A 27,171-nucleotide genomic window follows, 5' to 3' on the forward strand; every position below is an offset into this window, starting at 1 on the left:
CCTGAGCGCTTTGGATCTTTCTGTACTTTGCTCTGTTCATCTTTCCCTCAACCCTGACTAGTTTCCCAGTACCTGCCACTGAAAAACATCGTCACAGCATGATGCTGCCACCACCATGCTTCACCGTAGGGATGGTGCAAGGTTTCCTCCAGACGTGACGCTTGGCATTCAGGCCAAAGAGTTCAATATTGGTTTCATCAGACCAGAGAATCATGTTTTCATGGTCTCAGAGTCCTTTAGGTGCCTTTGGCAAATTCCAAGCGGGCTGTCATGTGCCTGTAACTTAGGAGTGGCTTCCATCTGGCCACTCTACCATAAAGGCCCGGTTGGTGGAGTGCTGCAGAGATGCTTGTCCTTCTGGAAGGTTTGCACATGTCCACCGAGGCACTCTGGAGCTCTGTCAGAAGTGACCATGGGGTTCTTGGTCCCCTCCCTGACCAAGGTCCTTCTCCCCCGATTGCTCAGATTTTAGCTGGGCGGCCAGTCCTTGTTGAGGAAGACATACAGTGTTTTCGGAAAGTATACAGACTCTTTGACTTTTTCCACAATTTTTTACTTTATAGATTTATTCTAAAATTGATTAAATACATTTGGTCCCCTCCCTGATCAAGGTCCTTCTCCCCCGATTGCTCAGATTTTAGCTGGGCGGCCAGCTCTAGGAAGAGTCTTGGTGGTTCCAAACTTCTTCCATTTAATAATGATGGAGGCCACTGTGTTCTTGGAGACAGAAATGTACCCTTCCCCAGATCTGTGCCTTGACACCATCCTGTCTCGGAGCTAACCACTACACAGAGCCTACATCATCAACATAGCTACTAGGACTAAAACGTTAGTAAAGCCGCTACAATCATGAAATACAGTGTACAGCAAGCAGTTTAGCAGTTAAAATGGCGGGCACCGGTGGAAAAAAAATCATATAATTGAAAGCTTACCATGACTTGGATGAGTTCCAGTGTTGGATAGCCATATCCAGCAAGCTAACATAAATAGCATTCCTTTCTGTTTGAGCCGGGTATTTGAGTCGGCTAAATTAGCTAGGTGCATTAGCTAGCTAAAAAAATAGACAGGTCTCTCACTCTGCTGCTTCTCCTGATTTTGTAAGAAATTATTTTGTTCAAAACTATGGTCAACTACTCACCACATTTTATGCACTGCAGTGCTAGCTAGCTGTAGCTTATGATCCTTTGATTGGGTGGACAACATGTCAGTTCATGGTGCAAGAGCTCTGATAAGTTGGAGGACGTCCTCCAGAAGTTGTCAAAATTACTGTGTAAGTCTATGGAAGGGGCTGAGAACCATGATCCTCCTAAGTTTTGTATTGAAGTCAATGTATCCAGAGGAGGACGGAAGCTATCTGTCCTCCGGCTACACCATGGTGCTATCCTACAGAGTGCTGTTGAGGCTACTGTAGATTTTCATTGCAAAACAGTGTGTTTTAAACAATTATTTGGCGACGTGAATATACAGTACATATATGATATCATACTAATGATAATATACATATATATATATATATATATATATATATATATATATATATATAGATAGATAGATAGATAGATAGATAGATAGATAGATAGGAAGAGATATAACAGCGATCTGTGTTTCATTATATATATAAATAAAACAGCGTATACGAGTAGCTTGCTGCCACAGAGATCCTCCCTCTCTTGCGTTTTTTTTCGGCACTCAAACTGGCTCAGACTGGCATCGCCAAACTGTCTGAGAAATGTGCACATTTCAGAAGGGGAATCAGCAGTTTACCATGGCTTTGGTATTAGACTGGTAACATACTGATACCTTAATCTGCCAATTTGGGCAGAGGCTAACACAAACACACTTTGCCAAACTGCTAAAATGTTATTTGATCTCTGTGTGTGTGTGTGTGTGTGTGTGTTGTTCTCAGAATAGGCTGTAAGCTGCTGAAAATAAACTTTGAGAGGCTGCAGAAGTCAGCCCATTGGTATTTTGGTATTTACAATTTACTTTTGAGATTTCAAGCTAATCATACATTTTTTTTGGGGGGGGGCTCACCGTTTCCAAAATCAAGGTCCTACCCTTTGGACATGCCCGATAGCTCAATATGTGACATCATCCTGCTACATGGGCCTTTCGGCCAATCAAATGGAAGTAAATGGCTCCAAAAGTGAACGTTCTAATAGCCCTGCTAGCCCTCCTCCAACCTTTCCGCCGCACACTCCGTGCTTGTGGAAGTTGTCATGGAGATAGAACCGTCCCCGGCGTCTGCTCGCTGGGGTGTTGCCATGGAGATCCCGGCTAGAGGTCCGCTCACGGCAGTGCTGGAGGAAGAGAGCAGCTCGCGGCTGGGGTCCGAGAAGCGAATTCAGGACCTTGGAGAGAAGCGGTGCAGAGGACCCCCTTTCAGCCAAGGGAACTACTACATGCTCATAGTGATCGGAGAGATAGCGACAGACCACCAGCTGCAACGCGCCAGAGACCACTTAGAGCGGGGTGAGTAGGCAACTTCAACGAGTCTCACTGTTACACACGACTTCTGTAAAACCCGCATGCATAACCTCCAATATATACCAATAAAAAATGATGACATAGAACGGATTGAAATGTATATGATGCAATTGAAAGATATGAAGAATGTGCGACCGGTTTCCTAATGAGAAAAAAATGACGCATCAGGCATATTGAATCAGCAGTTTTGCACGAACGAATAGCCTACTACGCCACTTTTTAGTGGAACGAAAATGTTGTGGAGCCTTGCCTACACGTTTCACATTCATTTGATAATTACAAGGGATTCTGTAATTCTTTGATGAAAAAATCTATACATTTATTCGTTTTTCAATTAGGGTCACAAACAGGCAAGTCTCATGGATTCCCAGAAAACGTATGGTTGTTTTATAAAACCTCCAACATAGTATGTAGCCTTTTTCTACCCCATGTATTTCCATGATCCTAACCAACATGGTCTCAGAGCATTTCGTGTTATTCTGTACATAAATACCGAGACACTCCATTTAATATGACATGTTACATTTCGTATGGTATGTATTATTTTGTGGATGTCCATCATCCATTTCGTATGATATGTTACTATTTGCAATTCGTACAATATGTTACGAATTTGCAGAACGTATGATATATTACGTATTCCTAGTTGGCTAACGTTAGCTAGGGGTTATGGTTAGGGTTAGAATTAAAGGTGAGGGTTAGGGGGAAGGGTTAGCTAAAAGGGTTAGGGTTAGGGGAAAGATGAGCTAACATGCTAAGTAGTTGCAAAGTTTCTAATTATCTAAAATGCTGAAGTTGTCCCTGATGAGATTCAAACCTGCAACCTTTGGGTTGCTAGATGTTCGCGTTATACGCCCACCCTCCTTTTGTTTTTGCCTTAAGTAAACTTCTGTCTTATGTAACCATACCAACGTAACATATCATACTAATTTGAGAATCCCGGGTATACATTTACTATGTTACGTCTAGTCTATGAGACCAGACTGTAATAACTCACATGTAGCCTGCCATGAGAGGGCCTGCTACAGGAAGAAAACAGTTGCACACATTCTCAGCAATGGTGTGATACAAAAACAACAACAATATGGAAGCCTAAATTGACCACGAAGGGGAAAAATCCGTAGACTTAACTGCTTGTGCTTGTTACAAATGCACTGTGCCAAACTCCTGGGACATTGCCCTCATTAATAATGAGTCATCCGTTGCACTAAAGCATTCAACATGATGTTCAGTTAAATACAGTAATGCTGTTGTCTTGTTGAAAACCATAGCTGTCATGTTCTTTCTGTATCAAGGTAGCCCAGGGCAATGCCAATTGTTGCACGTACAGTATGGAAAAATCTTCAATATGAGCTAAAAAGGCATGCTGGATGATAGATAGTTGGGTACAAATGGATGATAGATAGTTGGGTACAAATGGAGGGTGTTGTCCAGTGTTTTCTGACACATGGCCTATGTCCTACATGGCACCATATCCCCTTTATAGTGCACTACTTTTGAGCAGGGTCCAATAGGATGCCATTTGGAACACATTCATGGTGTGAAATATGCTAGGTGTTTACATGGTGTGAATGAAATGTGCTAGGTGTTTGTTTACCTGGTGTGAAATATGCTAGGTGTTTACATGGTGTGAAATATGCTAGGTGTTTACATGGTGTGAATGAAATGTGCTAGGTGTTTGTTTACATGGTGTGAAATATGCTAGGGGTTTACATGGTGTGAAATATGCTAGGTGTTTACATGGTGTGAATGAAATGTGCTAGGTGTTTGTTTACATGGTGTGAAATATGCTAGGTGTTTACATGGTGTGAAATATGCTAGGTGTTTACATGGTGTGAATGAAATGTGCTAGGTGTTTGTTTACATGGTGTGAAATATGCTAGGTGTTTACAAGGTGTGAAATATGCTAGGTGTTTACATGGTGTGAATGAAATGTACTAGGTGTTTGTTTACATGGTATGAAATATGCTAGGTGTTTGTTTACATGGTATGAAATATGCTAGGTGTTTACATGGTGTGAAATATGCTAGGTGTTTACATGATGTGAATGAAATATGCTAGGTGTTTGTTTACATGGTATGAAATGTACTAGGTGTTTACATGGTGTGAAATATGCTAGGTGTTTACATGATGTGAAATATGCTAGGTGTTTACATGGTGTGAAATATGCTAGGTGTTTACATGATGTGAATGAAATGTGCTAGGTGTTTACATGATGTGAATGAAATGTGCTAGGTGTTTGTTTACATGGTGTGAAATATGCTAGGTGTTTACATGTTGTGAAATATGCTAGGTGTTTACATGGTGTGAAATATGCTAGGTGTTTACAAGGTGTGAAATATGCTAGGTGTTTACATGGTGTGAATGAAATGTACTAGGTGTTTACATGGTGTGAAATATGCTAGGTGTTTACATGGTGTGAAATATGCTAGGTGTTTACATGGTGTGAAATATGCTAGGTGTTTACAAGGTGTGAAATATGCTAGGTGTTTACATGGTGTGAATGAAATGTACTAGGTGTTTGTTTACATGGTGTGAAATATGCTAGGCGTTTGTGTACATGGTGTGAAATGTGCTAGGTGTTTGTTTACATGGTGTGAAATATGCTAGGTGTTTACATGGTGTGAAATATGCTAGGTGTTTACATGGTGTGAATGAAATGTGCTAGGTGTTTGTTTACATGGTGTGAAATATGCTAGGTGTTTACATGGTGTGAAATATGCTAGGTGTTTACATGGTGTGAATTAAATGTGCTAGGTGTTTGTTTACATGGTGTGAAATATGCTAGGTGTTTACATGGTGTGAAATATGCTAGGTGTTTACATGGTGTGAATGAAATGTGCTAGGTGTTTGTTTACATGGTGTGAAATATGCTAGGTGTTTACATGGTGTGAAATATGCTAGGTGTTTACATGGTGTGAAATATGCTAGGTGTTTACATGGTGTGAAATATGCTAGGTGTTTACATGGTGTGAAATATGCTAGGTGTTTACATGGTGTGAAATATGCTAGGGGTTTACATGGTGTGAAATATGCTAGGTGTTTGTTTACATGGTGTGAAATATGCTAGGGGTTTACATGGTGTGAAATATGCTAGGGGTTTACATGGTGTGAAATATGCTAGGTGTTTACATTGTCTCTGGAGTGATGAATAACGCTTCACCATCCGGCAGTCCAATGCCAGGAGTACACTACCTGTCCCAATGCATAGTTCCAACTGTAAATTTTGGTGGAGGAGGAATAATGGTCTGGGGCTGTTTTTCATGGTTCAGTCCCCAGGTCCCCTTAGTCCCAGTGAAGGGAAATCTTAACTCTACAGCATATAATGACATTCTAGAGTCGATTCTGTGCTTCCAACTTTGTGGCAACAGTTTGGGGAAGGTCCTTTCCTGTTTCAGCATGACAATACCCCTGTGCACAAAGCGAGGTCCATAATACATAAATTGTTTGTCGAGATCGGTATGGAAGAACTTGACTGGGTTGCACAGAGCCCTGACCTCAACCCCATCGAACACCTTTGGGATGAATTGGAACGGCGATTACGAGCCGGGCCTTATCGCTCAACATCAGCACCCGACTTCACTAATGCTCTTGAGGGTGAATGGAAGCAAGTCCCTCGCGTCAATGTTTGGTCATGTAGTGTAACTTAAAAAAAAGGTAGGAGTGTGGATCAGAAAACCAGTCAGTATCTGGTGTGACCACCATTTGCCTCATGCAGCGCGACACATCTCCTTCACATAGAGCTTATCAGGCTGTTGATTGTGGTCTGTTGAATGTTATCTCACTCCTTCATTGACTGCTCGAAGTTGCTTGATATTGGCGGGAACTGGAACACACGTCAATCCAGAGCATCCTAAACGTGCTCAATGGATAAATATTGAGCTGGTGAATATGCAGGCCATGGAAGAACTGGGACATTTTCAGCTTCCAGGAATTGTGTACAGGGCCTTGCAACATGGGGCTGTGCATGATCATGCTGAAACATGAGGTGATGGGGGCGGATTAATGGCACGACATGATATCATTCTGGCAGGTAGGCTACTTTGCAGCTAGTTAACGTTTAATAGAGAAGGATTTTGGGAAAGTATTTCCGTCTACCAGAAAACAGTTAGGTCTATCATTACCATCGCTATATTTTTCCTGTTCCTTAATTGTTTGAAACCTGGATGTTTTACTTCATATTATGAGGTATGAAGCATGTCTTACATTGCTTCAAAGTAGCCTATATCCAAAATCCTACCATGGAAACGTGGAGGCAATTTTTTTTTTATACAGACTTCCTCATTATGCGTTCTCCTGTTCTATCTATCTATCTTACTTTCATTGTCTAACATCATTATCCCAGTCATATTAGCAACCCATGATAGTTGTTGCATCTTTAGACCCCCCCCCCCCCCCCCCCTTTCTAACAGATATTTCCACCTCTGTCCATGAAACTGCATTTTAGAACTGTGTTTTCCTGCACATTGCATTTTGGAACATTGTGTGTACATTTCTTTGCCTAAAATGTGAAGAAATAATTCCAATCTGTTAAGGCGAAACATTCCGATCTGTTAAGGCGAAACATTCCAATCTGTTAAGGCGAAACATTCCGATCTGTTAAGGCGAAACATTCCGATCTGTTAAGGCGAAACATTCCGATCTATTAAGGCGAAACATTCCGATCTGTTAAGGCGAAACATTCCGATCTGTTAAGGCGAAACATTCCGATCTGTTCCATCAACCCTATTAATTGACACGGCGTATACCCTCCACTACACCACTGAACATAGACTAGTTCAGGGAACAGCAAATGTCATGTTAATAAACAGGCACAAGGTGATATAGGGAATAACCTACTAATCAAACGTCTGAAACATGTTCTGTATGAGCTTATGAGGCATGTTCCACAAAAAACAAAGTGTCATGAGAAGATATATAGCCTGGCTCACACACTAGCTTAGCCAGAACTAGAGCCAGAGAGGCAGACGGGAGGCAGACAGCATCATGGAAAATTACCCCTTGTCAGTGTAATTGAGAATGTGGGCTCCCCCAGCTTTCTCCACTCCTCGGACACGATGCGAACATAGAATCCCCATTTTGTATTCTCTACCCTTCGTCCTCACAGGATTTCTCAACCACCTTCTGTATGGCACTGTGTGCCCTCCCTCCACACAGATTTACAGGGGTTCTGTGCAGAACTTGCCCTGCATTATTCATTTGGTAACACTTGGGGAACGTGGATGGATGCGGAACATGTTTGAGGTATTACTAAGCATGTACAGTGCATTTCGGAAATGATTCAGACCCCTTGACTTGTTAATGGATTAACAAATGTGTTTTCCTCATCACTCTGCACACAACAACCCATAATGACAAAGCAAAAACAGATTTTTTTGAATTTTTTGCAAATTGATACAAATTATAAAACGGAAATATCACATTTACATAAGTATTCAGACCCTTTACTCAGTACTTTGTTGAAGCACCTTTGGCAGCAATTACAGCCTTGAGTCTTTTTGGGTATGACGCTACAAGCTCGGCACACCTGTATTTGGGGAGTTTCTCACATTCTTCTCTGCAGATCCTCTTAAGCTCTGTCAGGTTGGATGGTGAACGTCGCTGTACAGTTATTTTCAGATCTCTCCAGAGATGTTGAAACGGGTTCAAGTCTGGGCTTTGTCTGGGTCACTCAAGGAAGGAAACTTAGGCCTCACTCCCCCCTAACTGAGATACCTACTGCAGCCCTCATCCTCCACATACAACACCCGTTCCCCAAAGCACAAACATCCCTGGGCCACTCCTCTTTTCAGTTCACTGCAGCTAGCAACTGAAACGAGCTGCAAAAAACACTCAAACTGGACCGTTTTGTCTCCATTTCTTCATTCAAAGACTCAATCATAAACACCATGTTTTGTGCCGCTAGCAAGTTGTGCTGTTGCCATGTTGTGTTGCTATCATGTTGTTGCCATGTTGTGTTGCTATCATGTTGTTGCCATGTGTTGCTATCATGTTGTTGCCATGTTGTGTTGCTATCATGTTGTTGCCATGTGTTGCTATCATGTTTTTGTCATGTTGTGTTGCTGCCATGCTATGTTGTCGTCTTAGGTCTCTCTTTATGTAGTGTTGTGGTGTCTCTCTTGTTGTGCTGTGTGTTTTGTCCTATATTTTTATTTTATTTAAACATTTTAATCCCAGCCCCCGTCCCCGCAGGAGGTCTTTTGCCTTCTGGTAGGCCGTCATTGTAAACAAGAATGTGTTCTTAACTGACTTGCCTAGTTAAATAAAGATTACATTTTTAAAAAAGACAACAAAAAAAATTGTCCCGAAGCCACTCCTGTGTTGTCTTGGCTGTATGCTTAGGGTCGTTGTCCTGTTGGAAGGTCCACCTTCGCCCCAGTCTGAGGTCCTGAGCGCTCTGGAGCAGGTTTTCATCAAGGATCTTTCTGTACTTTGCTCCGTTCATCTTTCCCTCGATCCTGACTAGTCTCCCAGTCCCTGCCGCTGAAAAACATCCCCACAGCACGATACTGCCACCACCACACTTCCCCGTAGGGATGGTGCCAGGTCTTGTTTCCTATGGTCTGAGAGTCCTTTAGGTGCCTTTTGGCTAACTCCAAGCGGCTGTCATGTGCCTGTCATGTGCCTTTTACTGAAGAGTGGCACTCTACCATAAAGGCCTGATTGGGGGAGTGCTGCAGAGATAGTTGTCCTTCTGGAAGGTTCTCCCATCTCCACAGAAGAACTCTGGAGCTCTGTCAGAGTGACCATCGTGTTCTTGATCAACTCCCTGACCAAGGCCCTTCTCCCCCGATTGCTCAGTTCTTCCGGGCGGCCAGCTCAAGGAAGAGTCTTCTTCCATTTAAGAATGATGGAGGCCACTGTGTTCTGGGGGAACTTCAATGCTGAAGAAATGTTTTGGTACCCTTCCCCAGATCTGAGCCTCGACACAATCCTGTCTCCAGGCTCTACTGACAATTCCTTTGACCTCATGGCTTGGCTTTTGCTCTGACATGCACTGTCAACTGTGGGACCTTATATAGACAGGTGTGTGCCTTTCCAAATCATGTCCAATCAATTTAATTTACCACAGGTGGACTTCGATCAAGTTATAGAAACATTTCAAGGATGATCAATGGAAACAGGATGCATCTGAGCTCAATTTTCGATTGTCATAGCAAAGGGTCTGAATACTTATGCTAATAAGGAATCCATTTTTATTTTTAATACATTAGCTAAAAATTTGAATAACCTGTTTTCGCTTTGTCATGATTGGGTATTGTGTGTAGATTGATGAGGAACGTGTTTTATTTAATCAATTTCAGAACAAGGCTGTGACGTAACAAAATGTGGAAAAGGGGAAGGGGTCTGAATACTTCCCAAATGCACTGTATTAATTAGTTGATCATTACTAACTTAGTAGTATAATTTTCTAGTTGGGTGAATTGGTGTCTGATAAGTTTGTATGACATAAATTAGAAGCAAATGAGTTACTGTAATGAGTTTATAGTCAACCACTTCTCCGGACCTCTTCAATGGTGCCTCCTGCTGGCCCTCCAACACCACTTCCAGCAGCATGTGGTCTCCCATCCAGAACCAACCCTGCTTAGCTTCAGAAGCAAGCCAGCAGTGGGATGCAGGGTGGTATGAGAGCTCTCCTGAACACAGTTTTCCTACGACTATTGAGTGATCTCTCTCTCTCTCTCTCTCTCTCTCTCTCTCTCTCTCTCTCTCTCTCTCTCTCTTTCTCTCTCTTTCTCTCTCTTTCTCTTTCTTTTGTCCAGGAAATTACATTTTAGACATGTCAAGTTGTCTGTCATAATGATCGATGCAGTTGTCACATCTTTGAGAAGGGTTTTGTCAGTCCAAACACAAAATACCATTTTGAGCAAGGAGCATTGAGGCCTTTACCAGAATCAGTGACTCAGCATTTCTGAGAATAGACCGTACTCGTCTGCAACGGGGAACATTTCTCCCTCCTCTCTCTTTCTCTCTCTCTCTCTCAGTGAAGAAAAACAGAAGCTGGAAAAAATACAAAATAACCAAAGTACAGTCATCCTCTTCTTATTGAGGCATGGGGAGATAGGAGGATAAGGGGGTGGAGGAAAGGAAATTATATTAATCTCCTATCCCAGACTCAGACAGAGTATCCACCAGTGAACAGGATCAGAGACAGGCTTCTCCTGCTGCTAAAGGCCCTGTTGAATAGGATCAGAGACAGGCTTTTCCTGCTGCTAAAGGCCCTGTTGAATAGGATCAGAGACCGGCTTCTCCTGCGGCTAAAGGCCCTGTTGAATAGGATCAGAGACAGGCTTCTCCTGCGGCTAAAGGCCCTGTTGAATAGGATCAGAGACCGGCTTCTCCTGCGGCTAAATGCCCTGTTGAATAGGATCAGAGACCGGCTTCTCCTGCGGCTAAAGGCCCTGTTGAATAGGATCAGAGACAGGCTTCTCCTGCGGCTAAAGGCCCTGTTGAATAGGATCAGAGACCGGCTTCTCCTGCTGCTAAAGGCCCTGTTGAATAGGATCAGAGACCGGCTTCTCCTGCGGCTAAAGGCCCTGTTGAATAGGATCAGAGACAGGCTTCTCCTGCGGCTAAAGGCCCTGTTGAATAGGATCAGAGACCGGCTTCTACTGCGGCTAAAGGCCCTGTTGAATAGGATCGGAGACAGGCTTCTCCTGCGGTAAAAGGCCCTGTTGAATAGGATCAGAGACAGGCTTCTCCTGCGGCTAAAGGCCCTGTTGAATAGGATCAGAGACAGGCTTCTCCTGCGGCTAAAGGCCCTGTTGAATAGGATCAGTGACAGGCTTCTCCTGCGGCTAAAGGCCCTGTTGAATAGGATCAGAGACAGGCTTCTCCTGCGGCTAAATGCCCTGTTGAATAGGATCAGAGACAGGCTTCTCCTGCGGCTAAAGGCCCTGTTGAATAGGATCAGAGACAGGCTTCTCCTGCGGCTAAAGGCCCTGTTGAATAGGATCAGAGACCGGCTTCTACTGCGGCTAAAGGCCCTGTTGAATAGGATCAGAGACAGGCTTCTCCTGCGGCTAAATGCCCTGTTGAATAGGATCAGAGACAGGCTTCTCCTGCGGCTAAATGCCCTGTTGAATAGGATCAGAGACAGGCTTCTCCTGCGGTTAAAGGCCCTGTTGAATAGGATCAGAGACCGGCTTCTCCTGCTGCTAAAGGCCCTGTTGAATAGGATCAGAGACAGGCTTCTCCTGCGGCTAAAGGCCCTGTTGAATAGGATCAGAGACAGGCTTCTCCTGTGGCTAAAGGCCCTGTTGAATAGGATCAGAGACAGGCTTCTCCTGCGGCTAAAGGCCCTGTTGAATAGGATCAGAGACCGGCTTCTACTGCGGCTAAAGGCCCTGTTGAATAGGATCAGAGACAGGCTTCTCCTGCGGTTAAAGGCCCTGTTGAATAGGATCAGAGACCGGCTTCTCCTGCTGCTAAAGGCCCTGTTGAATAGGATCAGAGACAGGCTTCTCCTGCGGCTAAAGGCCCTGTTGAATAGGATCAGAGACAGGCTTCTCCTGTGGCTAAAGGCCCTGTTGAATGACATCTGATGCGGGTTTCTCTCTGAACTCCTGAGAATCTTCACTCGAATCCAATCTGACAAAGGCTCTCTCTATTGTGGGTTTGGAAATGAGGAAGTTGACTGGAACATTAATGAGAATGGGTTTGCTTACTCTTTAAATCAGTGTGTCTGTTCTGGTAATAAGTTAATTTAAACCCTAGGTATAATGTGTTATGATGCAGTTATAATGCATTGTAAGACTTGTTATAAGCATGCATGACCCCCCCAGGAACATGGCTAAGAAATGTTCAGCTTGTACTAAACCTGTTGCTCCTCAATAATCAGTCTGTTTCAGTAATAGACATCAAGGTATGTATAACGCGTTACGATGCCGTTATATTGTAAGCCTTGTCATAAGCATATGACCCCCATTATAATGCCCTATTATTGTAATCTCATCATGATTCTGACAGTTATTGAGGTAAACTCCTTCCTTAACTAAATGACCAATGTTCTGGTCCGGTACATTTGTAAAAAAAAAAATATATATATTTTTTCTCCATATTATAGAAAACATAATAGCTGTCTGGACCAACTTTTATTAATTCTAATTACATACAGTGTCAACTGGGGTTAAATTACATCTTGGAGAAATGAAGTCTTCCATGAAACGGAGAAGAAAAAAATTCACACGGAAATATTTAAAATAATACAGATATAGAGATTTAAAAGACGCTGTTTTCCAATTTCCTTTCTCCGACTTCCTGTCCATGTGCCCTCACACAAGATCTGCAGATAATGAGAAATACTAAAATGGAAGTTTAGTATTTTACAAATTCATTTTAAATGGTTTCTCGCCCCTTAAGTACAGTATGTGCCACTGTTGAACGGTTGCCCTCATCACGTCCATTGAAGTTATTAGTGTCGGTTTAAAGAAAAGTAAACAATGCATTACAGTTTAACAGTAAGGTTTTTAAATAGCCAACTTATCCTTTAATGTAACATTACCCTCTTCTGTCTTGTTATACCAGGGATCCGCTCCTGGGACGTCAGCCTCAAGTCATGTGACCTGGACCATCAGCTGCAGCTGTTTGTGACGCGTCACTCCGCACAGTTCTCCGCAGAGGTTAGAGGTCAGTCAAACCTGGGTCCTGTGACGTCACACACACACACACACAGGACAACGTTGGACTATAATGGGCCTTTTTTCGAACTAGCCTGGTCCCAGATTCTGTTTGTTCTACCTTGCCAACTCCTATGGTTTTTTTTGTCACAACAAACAATGACAATGACATAGGAGTTTAGAACCAGACCCAGGCTCTTAACACCTAGTGACAAGAGTTAATGTCAGAGTAAATAAGATGATGTCTTCCTTATTACTTCAGGTACAGTAGTCTGGTGCAAGATGAGTTGAGTTACTCTGTAGAGTCCTTCCACCTTCACACACATATGAGATGTTTCTAGCACTACTCAAATGCTTTCACCCATCCAGACTTGTCAGGTGACTAAATCCAATGAGGATTGAGGGGAAGATGTATTTCTTTACTGATAAGTCACGATGATAATATTATTAACGTACTCATGTGTCTTTATCAGATAAAAATGAGCTTTTGAACACAATACTAGGATGGCCTGGGGGTTGAGACTGTAAGGTCAGTAAGGTTTATTTTTAAATAACTATTTAATGACATACATGGCGTGGTCCATAAACGTTTTGTAATATGATTCCACATTTTGTTTGTGTTACAGCCTGAATTTAAAATGGATTATTGTAATTCTTCAAGCGCTGTTAAATTGGTTGTTGATCGTTGCTTGACAACCATTTTCAGGTCTTGCCATAGATTTTCAAGCACATTTAAGTCAAAACTGTAACTCGGCCACTCAGGAACATTCGCTGTCTTCTTGGTAAGCAACTCCAGTGTAGATTTGGCCTTGTGTTTCAGGTTATTGTCCCGCTGAAAGGTGAATTCATCTCCCAGTGTCTGGTGGAAAGCAGACTGAACCAGGTTTTCCTCTAGGATTTTGCCTGTGCTTGGCTTCATTCCGTTTATTTTGTATCCTGAAAAACTCCCTAGTCCTTAACGATTACAAGCATACCCATAACATGATCCAGCCACCACTATGCTTGAAGATATGGAGAGTAGTACTCAGCAATGTGTTGTGTTGGATTCGCCCCAAATATCACACTTCATATTCAGGACAAAAAGTGAATTGCTTTGCAACATTTTTTTTTTTAACTTTAGTGCCTTATTGCAAACAGGATGCATGTTATATTCTGTACAGGCTTCCTTCTTTTCCCTCTGTCAATAAGGTTAAGGTATTGTGGAGTAACTACAGTGTTGTTGATCCATCCTCACTTTTCTCCTGGCACAACCCTTCAACTCTGTAAATGTTTTAAAGTCACCTGCTGGACTCACTCGACTGAGGGACCTTACAGGTAATTAATTGTATGTGTGGGGTACAGAGATGAGGTAGTCATTCAAAAATCATGTTCAACACTATTAAACACACAGAGTGAGTCAATGCAACTTATTATGTGACTTAAGAGAAGTTTTACTCCTGAACTTATTTAAGCTTGCCATAACAAAGGGGTTGAATACTTACTGACTCAAGGCATTTCAGCTTTTCATTTTTATTTTTATTTTTTTTATTGAAAAACATAATTCCACTTTGACATTATGGGGTATTGTGTGTAAGCCAGTGACCAAAAACCTAAATTTAATCAATTTGAAATGAAATGTAATTTTCTTATCTTTTGTGGCCTTTGCATTTTACATCAGTTTTCAATATGGACCTCTTGAGCCATCTGAGGAGAATCCACAATGTACAGTAACTCAGAATAGATGTTTTTTTTTAAGATTAAGGGGTCATCAAAGGATTTCTGATTCATTCTCCACAGCTACAGTAGGAATATACATATTATGATCTCAAGGCACAGTATTTCAATGCAGTCTGAATTCATTGCTCAAAGATCACATAAACCACACGTGTCCTAAACCACACACACACACACACACACACACACACACACACACACACACACACACACGGTAAATAGGAAACTATGATGGTGATTGATACTTCTACATCGCATCCAGGGGGCTTGACTGGTACTCTGTATTACGCACACACAAACACACACACACACACACACACACACACACACACACACACACCCCTCCTGCGATGGTGATTGAAAACTTCTACATAGCACCCAAGGGGCTTGACTGCTATCCCATAGCCTCTGTATTACGCACACACACACACGTACACGCACACACGCTGTAAATAAGAAACTATAGGATACATTGCAACAATGCACTGACAGTAAGTGCTGAGCTATATCGAAGCCAGCAGAAATGACGCAGCATTTTGTCAAGAGAAAGACACATCCAGAGAATGTCCCATCTTATAAAAATGATTATTTTTAGTGGTGTAACATTTATTTTGGACCGTCCCTTCCGGGTTTTTCCATGTGGCTCTAAAAGGTGTCGTCATAAATACACACTGACATTGTGCTACATAAAAGCCCTCTCCTCTATCAGAGACCTTGAGCACTGCTTGTATTGGCAGCTTTGATCTAAAGTCGATATTTTCTTAGCGATCCAGTCTCCGAGGACCATTGCGCTAAAAGGGGAGGGGGGGGGGGGGGGGGCGAACTCATTGATTTCGGCAGGGTTTTTGTCCTCATTAAGAAAAAAAGGGAACGATTTGTGTCGTGGGGGTGTGGTTTGATGTGGGTGTGTTTGATGTTTGTTATATCCTTCCTTGGCAGTTATGGTTGTTTGTTCCTCTTCACTCACCGCAGTTGAGTTCTCTCTGTAGTTGAGTTATCTCTGTAGTTATCTCTGTAGTTGAGTTCTCTGTAGTAGATTATCTCTCTAGTTGAGTTTTCTGTAGTTGAGTTATCTCTGTAGTTATCTCTGTAGTTGAGTTCTCTGTAGTAGATTATCTCTGTAGTTGAGTTCTCTGTATCTGATTTATTTTTGTAGTGGAGTTCTCTGTAGTAGATTATCTCTCTAGTTGAGTTCTCTGTAGTTATCTCTGTAGTTGAGGAGCCACTGTACTATCTATGACTGGCTAAAGGAATGACGGTTGAAATAATAATAATAATAATAATAATTCGGTGGGTTGTCATATTGTTATATATTGTTATATATTGTTATATTTCACACATCTACAAGTCTGTGTTAATACGCATGTGTGAATTGGAAATGTGTATTTTGCTTATCCCAGTTCTCCATGAAACACCCTCGGAGAGACTGGGGTCCCAGCCAGTGTCAGTCAAAGTGTCACCTTGCTGGCTAGGGGATTCAAACTAGCAACATTTATAAAGAACAAGTGTGGTTTTTTAACATAACGTTGGGGATGATGTATTGTAGCCATGTCTGGTTCTATAACATAACGTTGGGGATGATGTATTGTAGCCATGTCTGGTTCTTTAACATAACGTTGGGGATGATGTATTGTAGCCATGTCTGGTTCTATAACATAACGTTGGGGATGATGTATTGTAGCCATGTCTGGTTCTTTAACATAACGTTGGGGATGATGTATTGTAGCCATGTCTGGTTCTATAACATAACGTTGGGGATGATGTATTGTAGCCATGTCTGGTTCTATAACATAACGTTGGGGATGATGTATTGTAGCCATGTCTGGTTCTATAACATAACGTTGGGGATGATGTATTGTAGCCATGTCTGGTTCTTTATTAACATAACGTTGGGGATGATGTATTGTAGCCATGTCTGGTTCTTTAACATAACGTTGGGGATGATGTATTGTAGCCATGTCTGGTTCTATAACATAACGTTGGGGATGATGTATTGTAGCCATGTCTGGTTCTATAACATAACGTTGGGGATGATGTATTGTAGCCATGTCTGGTTCTTTAACATAACGTTGGGGATGATGTATTGTAGCCATGTCTGGTTCTTTAACATAACGTTGGGGATGATGTATTGTAGCCATGTCTGGTTCTTTAACATAACGTTGGGGATGATGTATTGTAGCCATGTCTGGTTCATTGTCTCATGGGTTGATTCTGCTGCTATGATTGGATGCAGCTGTGATTTGATTGATTTGGGTGCTGCTAGGCAACGTTCCCGTGTTTTGTGGGCATTACTTAAATCTTGATCCAACCCAATGATAACGGTGAAGTCTTCGAATCGTTAAATCTCACAAAATTCTGTTTTGGAAAATACTAACATTATGTCTAAATGTATCTTACTTTTAAATTTTTTTTGTCAGTTTTAGGACTACATATGTTTCTGACTACTATCTTTAAAAAAATAAATGTTATAACTAGGCAAGTCAGTTAAGAAAAAAATTCTTACCCCGGGCCAATTTTGCACCACACTATGGGACTCCCAATCACAGCCAGATGTGGTGCAGCCTGGATTTGAACCAGGTACTGCAGTGACACCTTTTGCACTGAGATGCAGTGTCTTAGACCACTGCGCCACTCGGGAGCCTATTGATGCCATATGGGCCATTTTCAACCAGAGAAGTTGTCTTTTTTTGGGGTTCAGCCGTCCTTTATGTAGCTCATAAAAATGTTGATATTTACTGTGATTGAATGTGAATAAACAAACATTTTTAAAAAATGGTTTCAGTCCAAGGGAACTATGATATGTTTACAAGCAATTTATCACTGATTTACTTCAATAGAAGCGACAAACTGGCCTTGATACACTAGTAATGATGAGTTAATGGACCATCTCTCACCTCTCTCTATTTTGTGTTTAACATTCAGCTAGGTTTTACACTTAACTTTTGACTTGTATTTTATTGATCCATTTGCAGAAACTGAATAAATGCTGAATAGTCTGAACATGCAACCAAGCCAGTGGCTTTGCAGTTTCTGGATGTCCAGAAAAAGTATTTTAAGTCAATATTTATGCTCTTAACTAAATGGGTTTATTCTTGGGTTGAAACACTGGCACAATAAAGAGTGGTCCCATACGGTGTTGTGTATAGCTTAGTGTGTTGTTTTAATCTTAGACCACCTCTGCATTACATCATGTCTGCATGCAGGTCCTCCAGGCAGATAGGGGTTGAGTGAGGCCACCAAACCCAGCCAGGGATGGCTAGGATGAGGGGTAGGTAGAGAGGAGGGCCAGGGATGGCTAGGATGGGGGGGTAGGTAGAGAGGAGGGCCAGGGATGGGGGGGTAGGTAGAGAGAAGGGCTGGGGGTGGGGGGGTAGGTAGAGAGAAGGGCTGGGGGTGGGTGGGTAGGTAGAGAGGAGGGCCAGGGATGGGGGGGTAGGTAGAGAGTAGGGCTGGGGATGGGGGGGTAGGTAGAGAGAAGCACTGGGGATGGGGGGGTAGGTAGAGAGAAGGGCTGGGGATGGGGGGGTAGGTAGAGAGAAGGGCTGGGGATGGGGGGGTAGGTAGAGAGAAGGGCTGGGGGTGGGGGGGTAGGTAGAGAGAAGGGCTGGGGGTGGGGGGGTAGGTAGAGAGAAGCGCTGGGGATGGGGGGGTAGGTAGAGAGTAGGGCTGGGGATGGGGGGGTAGGTAGAGAGAAGCGCTGGGGATGGGGGGTAGGTAGAGAGAAGGGCTGGGGATGGGGGGGTAGGTAGAGAGAAGGACTGGGGATGGGGGGGTAGGTAGAGAGAAGGGCTGGGGGTGGGGGGGTAGGTAGAGAGAAGGACTGGGGGTGGGGGGGTAGGTAGAGAGAAGGACTGGGGGTGGGGGGGTAGGTAGAGAGAAGGGCTGGGGGTGGGGGGGTAGGTAGAGAGAAGCGCTGGGGATGGGGGGGTAGGTAGAGAGTAGGGCTGGGGATGGGGGGGTAGGTAGAGAGAAGCGCTGGGGATGGGGGGGTAGGTAGAGAGAAGGGCTGGGGATGGGGGGGTAGGTAGAGAGTAGGGCTGGGGATGGGGGGGTAGGTAGAGAGAAGGGCTGGGGATGGGGGGGTAGGTAGAGAGAAGGACTGGGGCTATGGATTGCATTCGGCTACAGCGCATATCAATGGCATTGGATGGGGAGGGGAATTCAACACTACAGATATATTTAATGGGATCATGTTGCTCAGAGTCGATGAAAAACACCCAGGGACTGATTTCCCGGAAACAGATGAAGTATTGTCCTGGACTAAAAATCAATGTCCATGGCTATTCTCAGTCCATCCCATCTATCACCTTAACCCCACCCCTCAGCTACTCTCACTCCATCCCATCTATCACCTTAACCCCACCCCTCAGCTACTCTCAGTCCATCCCATCTATCACCTTAACCCCACCCCTCAGCTACTCTCACTCCATCCCATCTATCACCTTAACCCCACCCCTCAGCTATTCTCAGTCCATCCCATCTATCACCTTAACCCCACCCCTCAGCTACTCTCAGTCCATCCCACATATCACCTTAACCCCACCCCTCAGCTACTCTCAGTCCATCCCATCTATCACCTTAACCCCACCCCTCAGCTACTCTCAGTCCATCCCATCTATCACCTTAACCCCACCCCTCAGCTACTCTCACTCCATCCCATCTATCACCTTAACCCCACCCCTCAGCTACTCTCAGTCCATCCCACATATCACCTTAACCCCACCCCTCAGCTACTCTCACTCCATCCCATCTATCACCTTAACCCCACCCCTCAGCTACTCTCACTCCATCCCATCTATCACCTTAACCCCACCCCTCAGCTACTCTCAGTCCATCCCATCTATCACCTTAACCCCACCCCTCAGCTACTCTCAGTCCATCCCATCTATCACCTTAACCCCACCCCTCAGCTACTCTCAGTCCATCCCATCTATCACCTTAACCCCACCCCTCAGCTACTCTCAGTCCATCCATCCACTGCATCGCGAGTGCTTGAGGCGTCACTACACCCCTGGGTTCAATCACATGCTGTGTCACAACTGGCTGTGACCAGGAGACCAATGAGGTGGTGTACAACAGGTCAAGTGTCATCTGGGTTAGGGGAGGGTTTGGCAGGCTGGGATTTCCTTGTCCCATCATGACTCCTATGGCGGGCTGAGTGCCTGCAAGCTGACTCTTGGCTGGTGTTTCCTTTGACACATTAGTGCGGCTTGGCAGACTCGTGTTTTGGACACAGATGAAGCATTTTCCTGGACTGAAAATCAATGTCCACGTCCACAAAGTTCTAGTCGTAACTAGCTGAATGCTCTCGTGAAAAAGGGGGGAAAGTACAACAGAAAAAAAAAACATTCTGTTTGTGGCAAGAATTTTGTGTAATAATTTAAATTGGAAAACTTTTGTATCAAGCGTTGGTTTGTTTATCATTTCATAAACCATGTGCCATGGGATAGGCACATCGAAAATCTTGTCCCAACTATTTTGCCACCTGTATGGCACTGTGGTTCAACATTTTGGTCCTCAATTAAAACTGATATATATATTTTTTAATTTATTTATGTTTTTTTTTTTTTGGTCTTTAATAAAGGGGGGGTCTTTAATAAAGGGGGGGGTCTTTAATAAAGGGGGGTGTCTTTAATAAAGGGGGGGTCTTTAATAAAGGGGGGGTCTTTAATAAAGGGGGGGTCTTTAATAAAGGGGGGGGTCTTTAATAAAGGGGGGGTCTTTAATAAAGGGGGGTGTCTTTAATAAAGGGGGGGTCTTTAATAAAGGGGGGGTCTTTAATAAAGGGGGGGTCTTTAATAAAGGGGGGGTCTTTAATAAAGGGGGGGTCTTTAATAAAGGGGGGGGTCTTTAATAAAGGGGGGGTCTTTAATAAAGGGGGGTGTCTTTAATAAAGGGGGGGTCTTTAATAAAGGGGGGGTCTTTAATAAAGGGGGGGTCTTTAATAAAGGGGGGGTCTTTAATAAAGGGGGGGTCTTTAATAAAGCGCAAAAAAACAAGTTTCCTACCTTCTCTCTCTTCCACTTGCCTCCTCCATTTTTGTGTTAATGCTGCAAACAGTTATTTGTAATTTTGGATAAAGCAAACATTTCGATTTATGTTTGTTAACTGCACATGTGATATAACTCCACCTTCTCTATTCATAATATCATTAACAAAGAAAATTCATTTAATTAGTCACTTTTTATAAATATTTTTTTTATTTTTTTTATCAATTAGTATATTTGAATTAAACCACATAATTAAAAATAATATTTGTTCTGTCTTTTCTAGAGAATAAAACTGGAATTGCAACCAGCTTTTTCTGGCTTGTTTTAGAAAAGACGATATTTTGAAAAAGGTTCCATTTTCAATAAACTGAAAGTGAGAGGTTTTAATCTGGATTAAAGAATGATTTGACTGCTGCTAAAATGTGCAGTATCCTTTCTGGTGGGCTCAACCCCCCCCCCCAACACCCTACAGTGAAGCAAGGTATGAGGCATGGATTTACCGTCAGCATTTTACTCTTATCAAATCCCCTATGCCTCTAGGTTTAGGGCCCAAAATATCTGCCTTGTAGCATGGTTCACATGTAAAGGTCATTTCCGATTGAGCCGACATTTGCAGCGTTTACCTTGTATGTAGTCTCCACGACCGCTGGGACATTGCCTTTAATTGCCAATCGCACAATAAAGCGTATTTTCAGCACTACGGTTTTAATTAAGGCCTTAGTTACACCACACCGATACACACAGAGGTGTGTAGGCTGAGCCACACATGGCGATGGCTCTCAAACGTTTCCCGTCAACAGAATTGGCTCCATTTCCTCCCAAACTATCAAACAGCTATGGGAGCAGTGGGCTATGGGAAATGAGGGCGGATGCAGGCTTCAATGCCCAAAAGGCCTATGGGGTGGTTTAAAGTGAGAGGACATTTATTCTTTCAGTAAAAGGGAAAGAAAGAGAGAGGTGGAAACGAAAGCAGCTTTAATTGCCGTACATGTCCACAGGTGGAGAGGAGGAGAGATGAGATGTGTGTGTGTGTCAGATACAGTAAGCTCTGTAATAACAATCCCCACTAAGTAGATCACCCCGGCCGTCCTATAATCTAAGCTAGATGCCCTCAATCTCACACAAATGATCAAGGAACCTACCAGGTACAACCCTAAATCCGTGAACATGGGCACCCTCAGATATTATCCTGACCAACTTGCCCTCTAAATTCACCTCTGCTGTTTTCAACCAGGATCTCAGCGATCACTGCCTCTTTACCTGCGTCCGTTATGGGTCCGTGGTCAAACAACCACCCCTCATCACTGTCAAAACGCTCCCTAAAACACTTCTGCGAGCAGGCCTTTCTAATCGACCTGACCCGGGTATCCTGGAAGGATATTGACCTCATCCCGTCAGTAGAGGATGCCTGGTTATTCTTTAAAAGTGCTTTCCTCACCATCTTAAATAAGCATGCTCCTTTCAAAAAATTTTGAACTAAGAACAGATTGGTTCACTCCAGACTTGACTGCCTTTGACCAGCACAAAAACATCCTGTGGCGTGCTGCACAAACATCGAATAGTCCCTGCGATATGCAACTTTTCAGGGAAGTCAGGAACCAATATACATAGTCAGTTAGGAAAGCAAAGGCTAGCTTTTTCAAACAGAAATTTGCATCCTGCAGCACTAATTCCTAAAAGTTCTGGGACACTGTAAAGTCCATGGAGAATAAAAGCACCTCCTCCCTGCTGCCCACCACACTGAGATTAGGAAACACTGTCACCACCGATAAATCCACAATAATCAAGAATTTCAATAAACATTTCTCTACGGCTGGCCATGCTGCACCCCCCGCAGCAACTGGCCCAAGCCCCCCCCCCCCGCTTCTCCTTCACCCAAATCCAGACAGCTGATGTTCTGATAGAGCTGCAAAATCTGGATCCCTACAAATCAGCTGGGCTAGACAATCTGGACCCTCTGTTCCTAAAATTATTACAACCCCTATTACGAGTCTGTTCAACCTCTCTTTCATATCGTCTGAGATTCTTAAAGATTGGAAAGCGGCCGCGGTCATCCACATCTTCAAAGGGGAGACACTCTAGACCCAAACTGTTACAGACCTATATCCATCCTGCCCTGCCTTTCTAAAATCTTCGAAAGCCAAGTGAACTAACAGATCACCGACCATTTCGAATCCCACTGTACCTTCTCCGCTATGTAATCCGGTTTCCGAGCTGGTCATTGGTGCACCTCAGCCACGCTCAAGGTCCTAAACAATATCATAACCGCCATCGATAAAAGACATTACTGTGCAGCCATCTTCATCGACCTTGCTAAGGCTTTCGACTCTATTAATCACTTTATTCTTATCGGCAGACTCAACAGCCTTGGTTTCTCAAATGACTGCCTCGCCTGGTTCATTAACTACTTCTCAGACAGAGTTCAGTGTGTCAAATCTGAGAGCCTGTTGTCCGGAACTCTGGCAGTCTCTATGGGGGTGCCACAGGGTTCAATTCTCGGGCCGACTCTTTTCTCTGTATACATCAATGATGTCGCTCTTCCTGCTGGTGATTCTCTGCTCCACCTCTACACAGACGACACCATTCTGTATACTTCTGGCCCTTCTTTGGACACTGTGTTAACTAACCTCCAGATGAGATTCAATGCCATACAACTCTCCTTCCATGGCCTACAACTGCTCTTAAATGCAAGTAAAACTAAATGCATGCCCTTCAACCGATTGCTGCCCGCACCCGCCCGGCTGACTAGCATCACTACTCTGTACGGTTCTGACTTAGAATATGGGGACAACTATAAATACCTAGGTGTCTGGTTAGACTGTAAACTCTCCTTCCAGACTCATATTAAGCATCTCCAATCCAAAATCAAATCTAAAATCGGCGTCCTATTTCGCAACAAAGCCTTCTTCACTCATGCTGCCAAACATATCCTCGTAAAACTGACTATCCTACCGATCCTTGACTTCGACGATGTCATTTACAAAATAGCCTCCAACACTCTACTCAACAAATTGGATGCAGTCTATCACAGTGCCATCCATTTTGTCACCAAAGCCCCATATACTACTCACCACTGCGACCTGTATGCTCTCGTTGGCTGGTCCTCGCTACGTATTCGTCGCCAAACCCACTGGCTCCAGGTCATCTAGAAGTCTTTGCTAGGTAAAACTCTGCTTATCTCAGCTCACTGGTCACCATAACAACACCCAAACGGAGCACGTGCTCTAGCAGGTATATCTCACTGGTCATCCCCAAAGACAACACCTCTTTTGGCTGCCTTTCTTTCCAGTTCTCTGCTGCCAATGACTGGAACGAATTGCAAAAATCACTGAAGTTGGAGACTTATATCTCCCTCACTAACTTTAAGCATCAGCTGTCAGAGCAGCTTACCGATCGCTGCAGCTGTACACAGCCCATCTGTAAATAGCCCATCCAACCAACTACCTACCTCATCCCCATATTTGTTTTTCTGCTCTTTTGCACAGTAGTATTTCTACAGTAGTATTTCACATCCTCATCTTCCTTCATATCTATCACTCCAGTGTTAATTGTTAAATTGTAATTACTTTGCCACTATGGCCTATGTATTGCCTTACCTCCCTACTTCATTTCTACAAACTGTATACAGATTTTCTATTGTGTTATTGACTGTATGTTTTTTTAATCCTATGTACAACTCTGTGTTGTTGTTTTTGTCGCACTGCTTTGCTTTATCTTGGCCAGGTCACAGTTGTAAATGAGAACTTGTTCTCAACTGACCTACCTGGTTAAATAAAGGTGAAATATATATATATTTTTTAATTAGATGAGATGGTTCCATAATGTTAACACAGGGGTATCCAACAGCAGCCCATATATGAGACCCTAACCCTAACCCAAACAGTTCTGAATGTACATGCCATTTTCCACAGCAAACTGTTATTAACAAATCTCACAAGTATCAGACACCACACGCTCCCAGCTACTATCTAATCAACGCAACTTTGACATAATCCCACCACTGGTTCGCCACTATTGGCTTAAAAAGTCAAACATAACACAATATCTGCCAATTAATTTCCAGCAAAATTGCCCATCTGTCTGTGTGGTGCGCGCGTTTGTCTATCACTCTGTGTGAAGCCAGTTGATGTGATAATCGTCTTGTGGGTTGACAGCAGTGGTGGGAAAAGTACCCAATTATCATACTTGAGTAAAAGTAAAGATACCTGAATAGAAAATGACTCAAGTAAAAGTCACCAAGTAAAATACTACTTGAGTAAAAGTCTAGAAGTATTTGGTTTTAAATACACTTAAGTATCAAAAGTAAAAGTATAAATCATTTCACGTTCCTTATATTAAGCAAACCAGACAGCACGGTTTTCTTGTCATTTACGGACAGGGAACACCCCAACACCCCGAAATAATTTACAAACAAAGCATTCAAAATGTAACAAGTACTTTTGGTTGTCAGGGAAAATGTATGGAGTAAAAAGTACATACTTTTATTTAGTAATGTAGTGAAGTAAAAAGTAAAATTTTTACTTAAGTATTTTACACCACTGGTTGACAGAAATACTTTCCCCAAAACCTTCTCAATTAAATGTTAACTGCAAAGTAGGCTTTCCTGGCAGAAGTATATCATGAGTAATTATATAATTTGTATCTATAATTATTTATTTGCTAACTAGCCATGAAATGAGCATCAGCAGTACAGAACCATCGCTAGACCGGAACATTAGATGGCACATTCCTCTCTCGCCAGGTGCACAATTAAAGGGCCAGGTGCACAATTAAAGGGCCAGATGAGCAATTAAAGGGCCAGATGAACAATTAAAGGACCAGGTGCACAATTAAAGGGCCAGACGCACAATTAAAGGGCCAGGAGCACAATTAAAGGGCCAGATGAGCAATTAAAGGGCCAGATGAGCAATCAAAGGGGAATTAAGCCCAGAAATCAAAATGTGTTCATTTTCTTCCAGACCAAAAACAAAAAAAGTTGTAAATGTGATTTAAGCATTGACATCAACTCAGAACGTTCAATTTTGTTGTTTCTGTATAAAAATAATTAGGGGGAGAGTGTAAAACAAAAATATAAAAAATACACTTTTTTGGGGGCGAAAAAAAATCACAGATTTTATAGTTGTATATTAACCATTATTTTACCAGGTTATATTGACAGAAACATACTACTTTCTCTTGGACACTAAGGACCAGGGGATGAGTTGACAACATAGTGCACTACTTTCTCTTGGACACTAAGGACCAGGGGATGAGTTGACAACATAGTGCACTACTTTCTCTTGGACACTAAGGACCAGGGGATGAGTTGACAACATAGTGCACTACTTTCTCTTGGACACTAAGGACCAGGGGATGAGTTGACAACATAGTGCACTACTTTCTCTTGGACACTAAGGACCAGGGGATGAGTTGACAACATAGTGCACTACTTTCTCTTGGACACTAAGGACCAGGGGATGAGTTGACAACATAGTGCACTACTTTCTCTTGGACACTAAGGACCAGGGGATGAGTTGACAACATAGTGCACTACTTTCTCTTGGACACTAAGGACCAGGGGATGAGTTGACAACATAGTGCACTACTTTCTCTTGGACACTAAGGACCAGGGGATGAGTTGACAACATAGTGCACTACTTTCTCTTGGACACTAAGGACCAGGGGATGAGTTGACAACATAGTGCACTACTTTCTCTTGGACACTAAGGACCAGGGGATGAGTTGACAACATAGTGCACTACTTTCTCTTGGACACTAAGGACCAGGGGATGAGTTGACAACATAGTGCACTACTTTCTCTTGGACACTAAGGACCAGGGGATGAGTTGACAACATAGTGCACTACTTTCTCTTGGACACTAAGGACCAGGGGATGAGTTGACAACATAGTGCACTACTTTCTCTTGGACACTAAGGACCAGGGGATGAGTTGACAACATAGTGCACTACTTTCTCTTGGACACTAAGGACCAGGGGATGAGTTGACAACATAGTGCACTACTTTCTCTTGGACACTAGGACCTGGGAAGAGTTGCAGGGGAAAAGGGAAGAATGTTCCTATTTAGAAGCTTAACATAATAGAAAAGGTTGGAATCCATAGGGTAGGATATGCTAAGGTAGGATAGGATTCTAAGATAGGATAGGATTCTAAGATAGGATAGGATTCTAAGATAGGATAGGATACAATACCATACTTTGGTCCATTATTTATCTTAGGTTGACAGTAACAAGAAGACACAATCTCAGGAAACCCACTAAACCGGTACATACTGTACATTATATTACTTTTACAGTGTGACTCCAATTAATTGAAAATGAATAAATAAATAAAACACTGCCATTTTATTAATACCAAAAGGATA

The 27,171-nt window shown here is 42.9% G+C and overlaps 1 protein-coding gene across 1 annotated transcript in view; it reads left to right on the forward strand.

Moving 5' to 3' along the window:
* The first annotated feature begins 2,219 nt into the window (after positions 1 to 2,219).
* LOC139407486 (microtubule-associated protein futsch-like) overlaps positions 2,220 to 27,171 on the forward strand; it is a 93,461-nt gene continuing 68,509 nt past the window's right edge. The window contains exons 1-2 of the mRNA XM_071151282.1: positions 2,220 to 2,472; positions 13,015 to 13,116. Of these exons, the coding sequence (XP_071007383.1) occupies positions 2,220 to 2,472; positions 13,015 to 13,116 (355 nt within the window). The remainder of the gene's footprint in view (positions 2,473 to 13,014; positions 13,117 to 27,171) is intronic.

Source organism: Oncorhynchus clarkii, chromosome 4, assembly GCF_045791955.1.
Source record: "Oncorhynchus clarkii lewisi isolate Uvic-CL-2024 chromosome 4, UVic_Ocla_1.0, whole genome shotgun sequence".
NCBI classification, from domain to species: domain Eukaryota; kingdom Metazoa; phylum Chordata; class Actinopteri; order Salmoniformes; family Salmonidae; genus Oncorhynchus; species Oncorhynchus clarkii.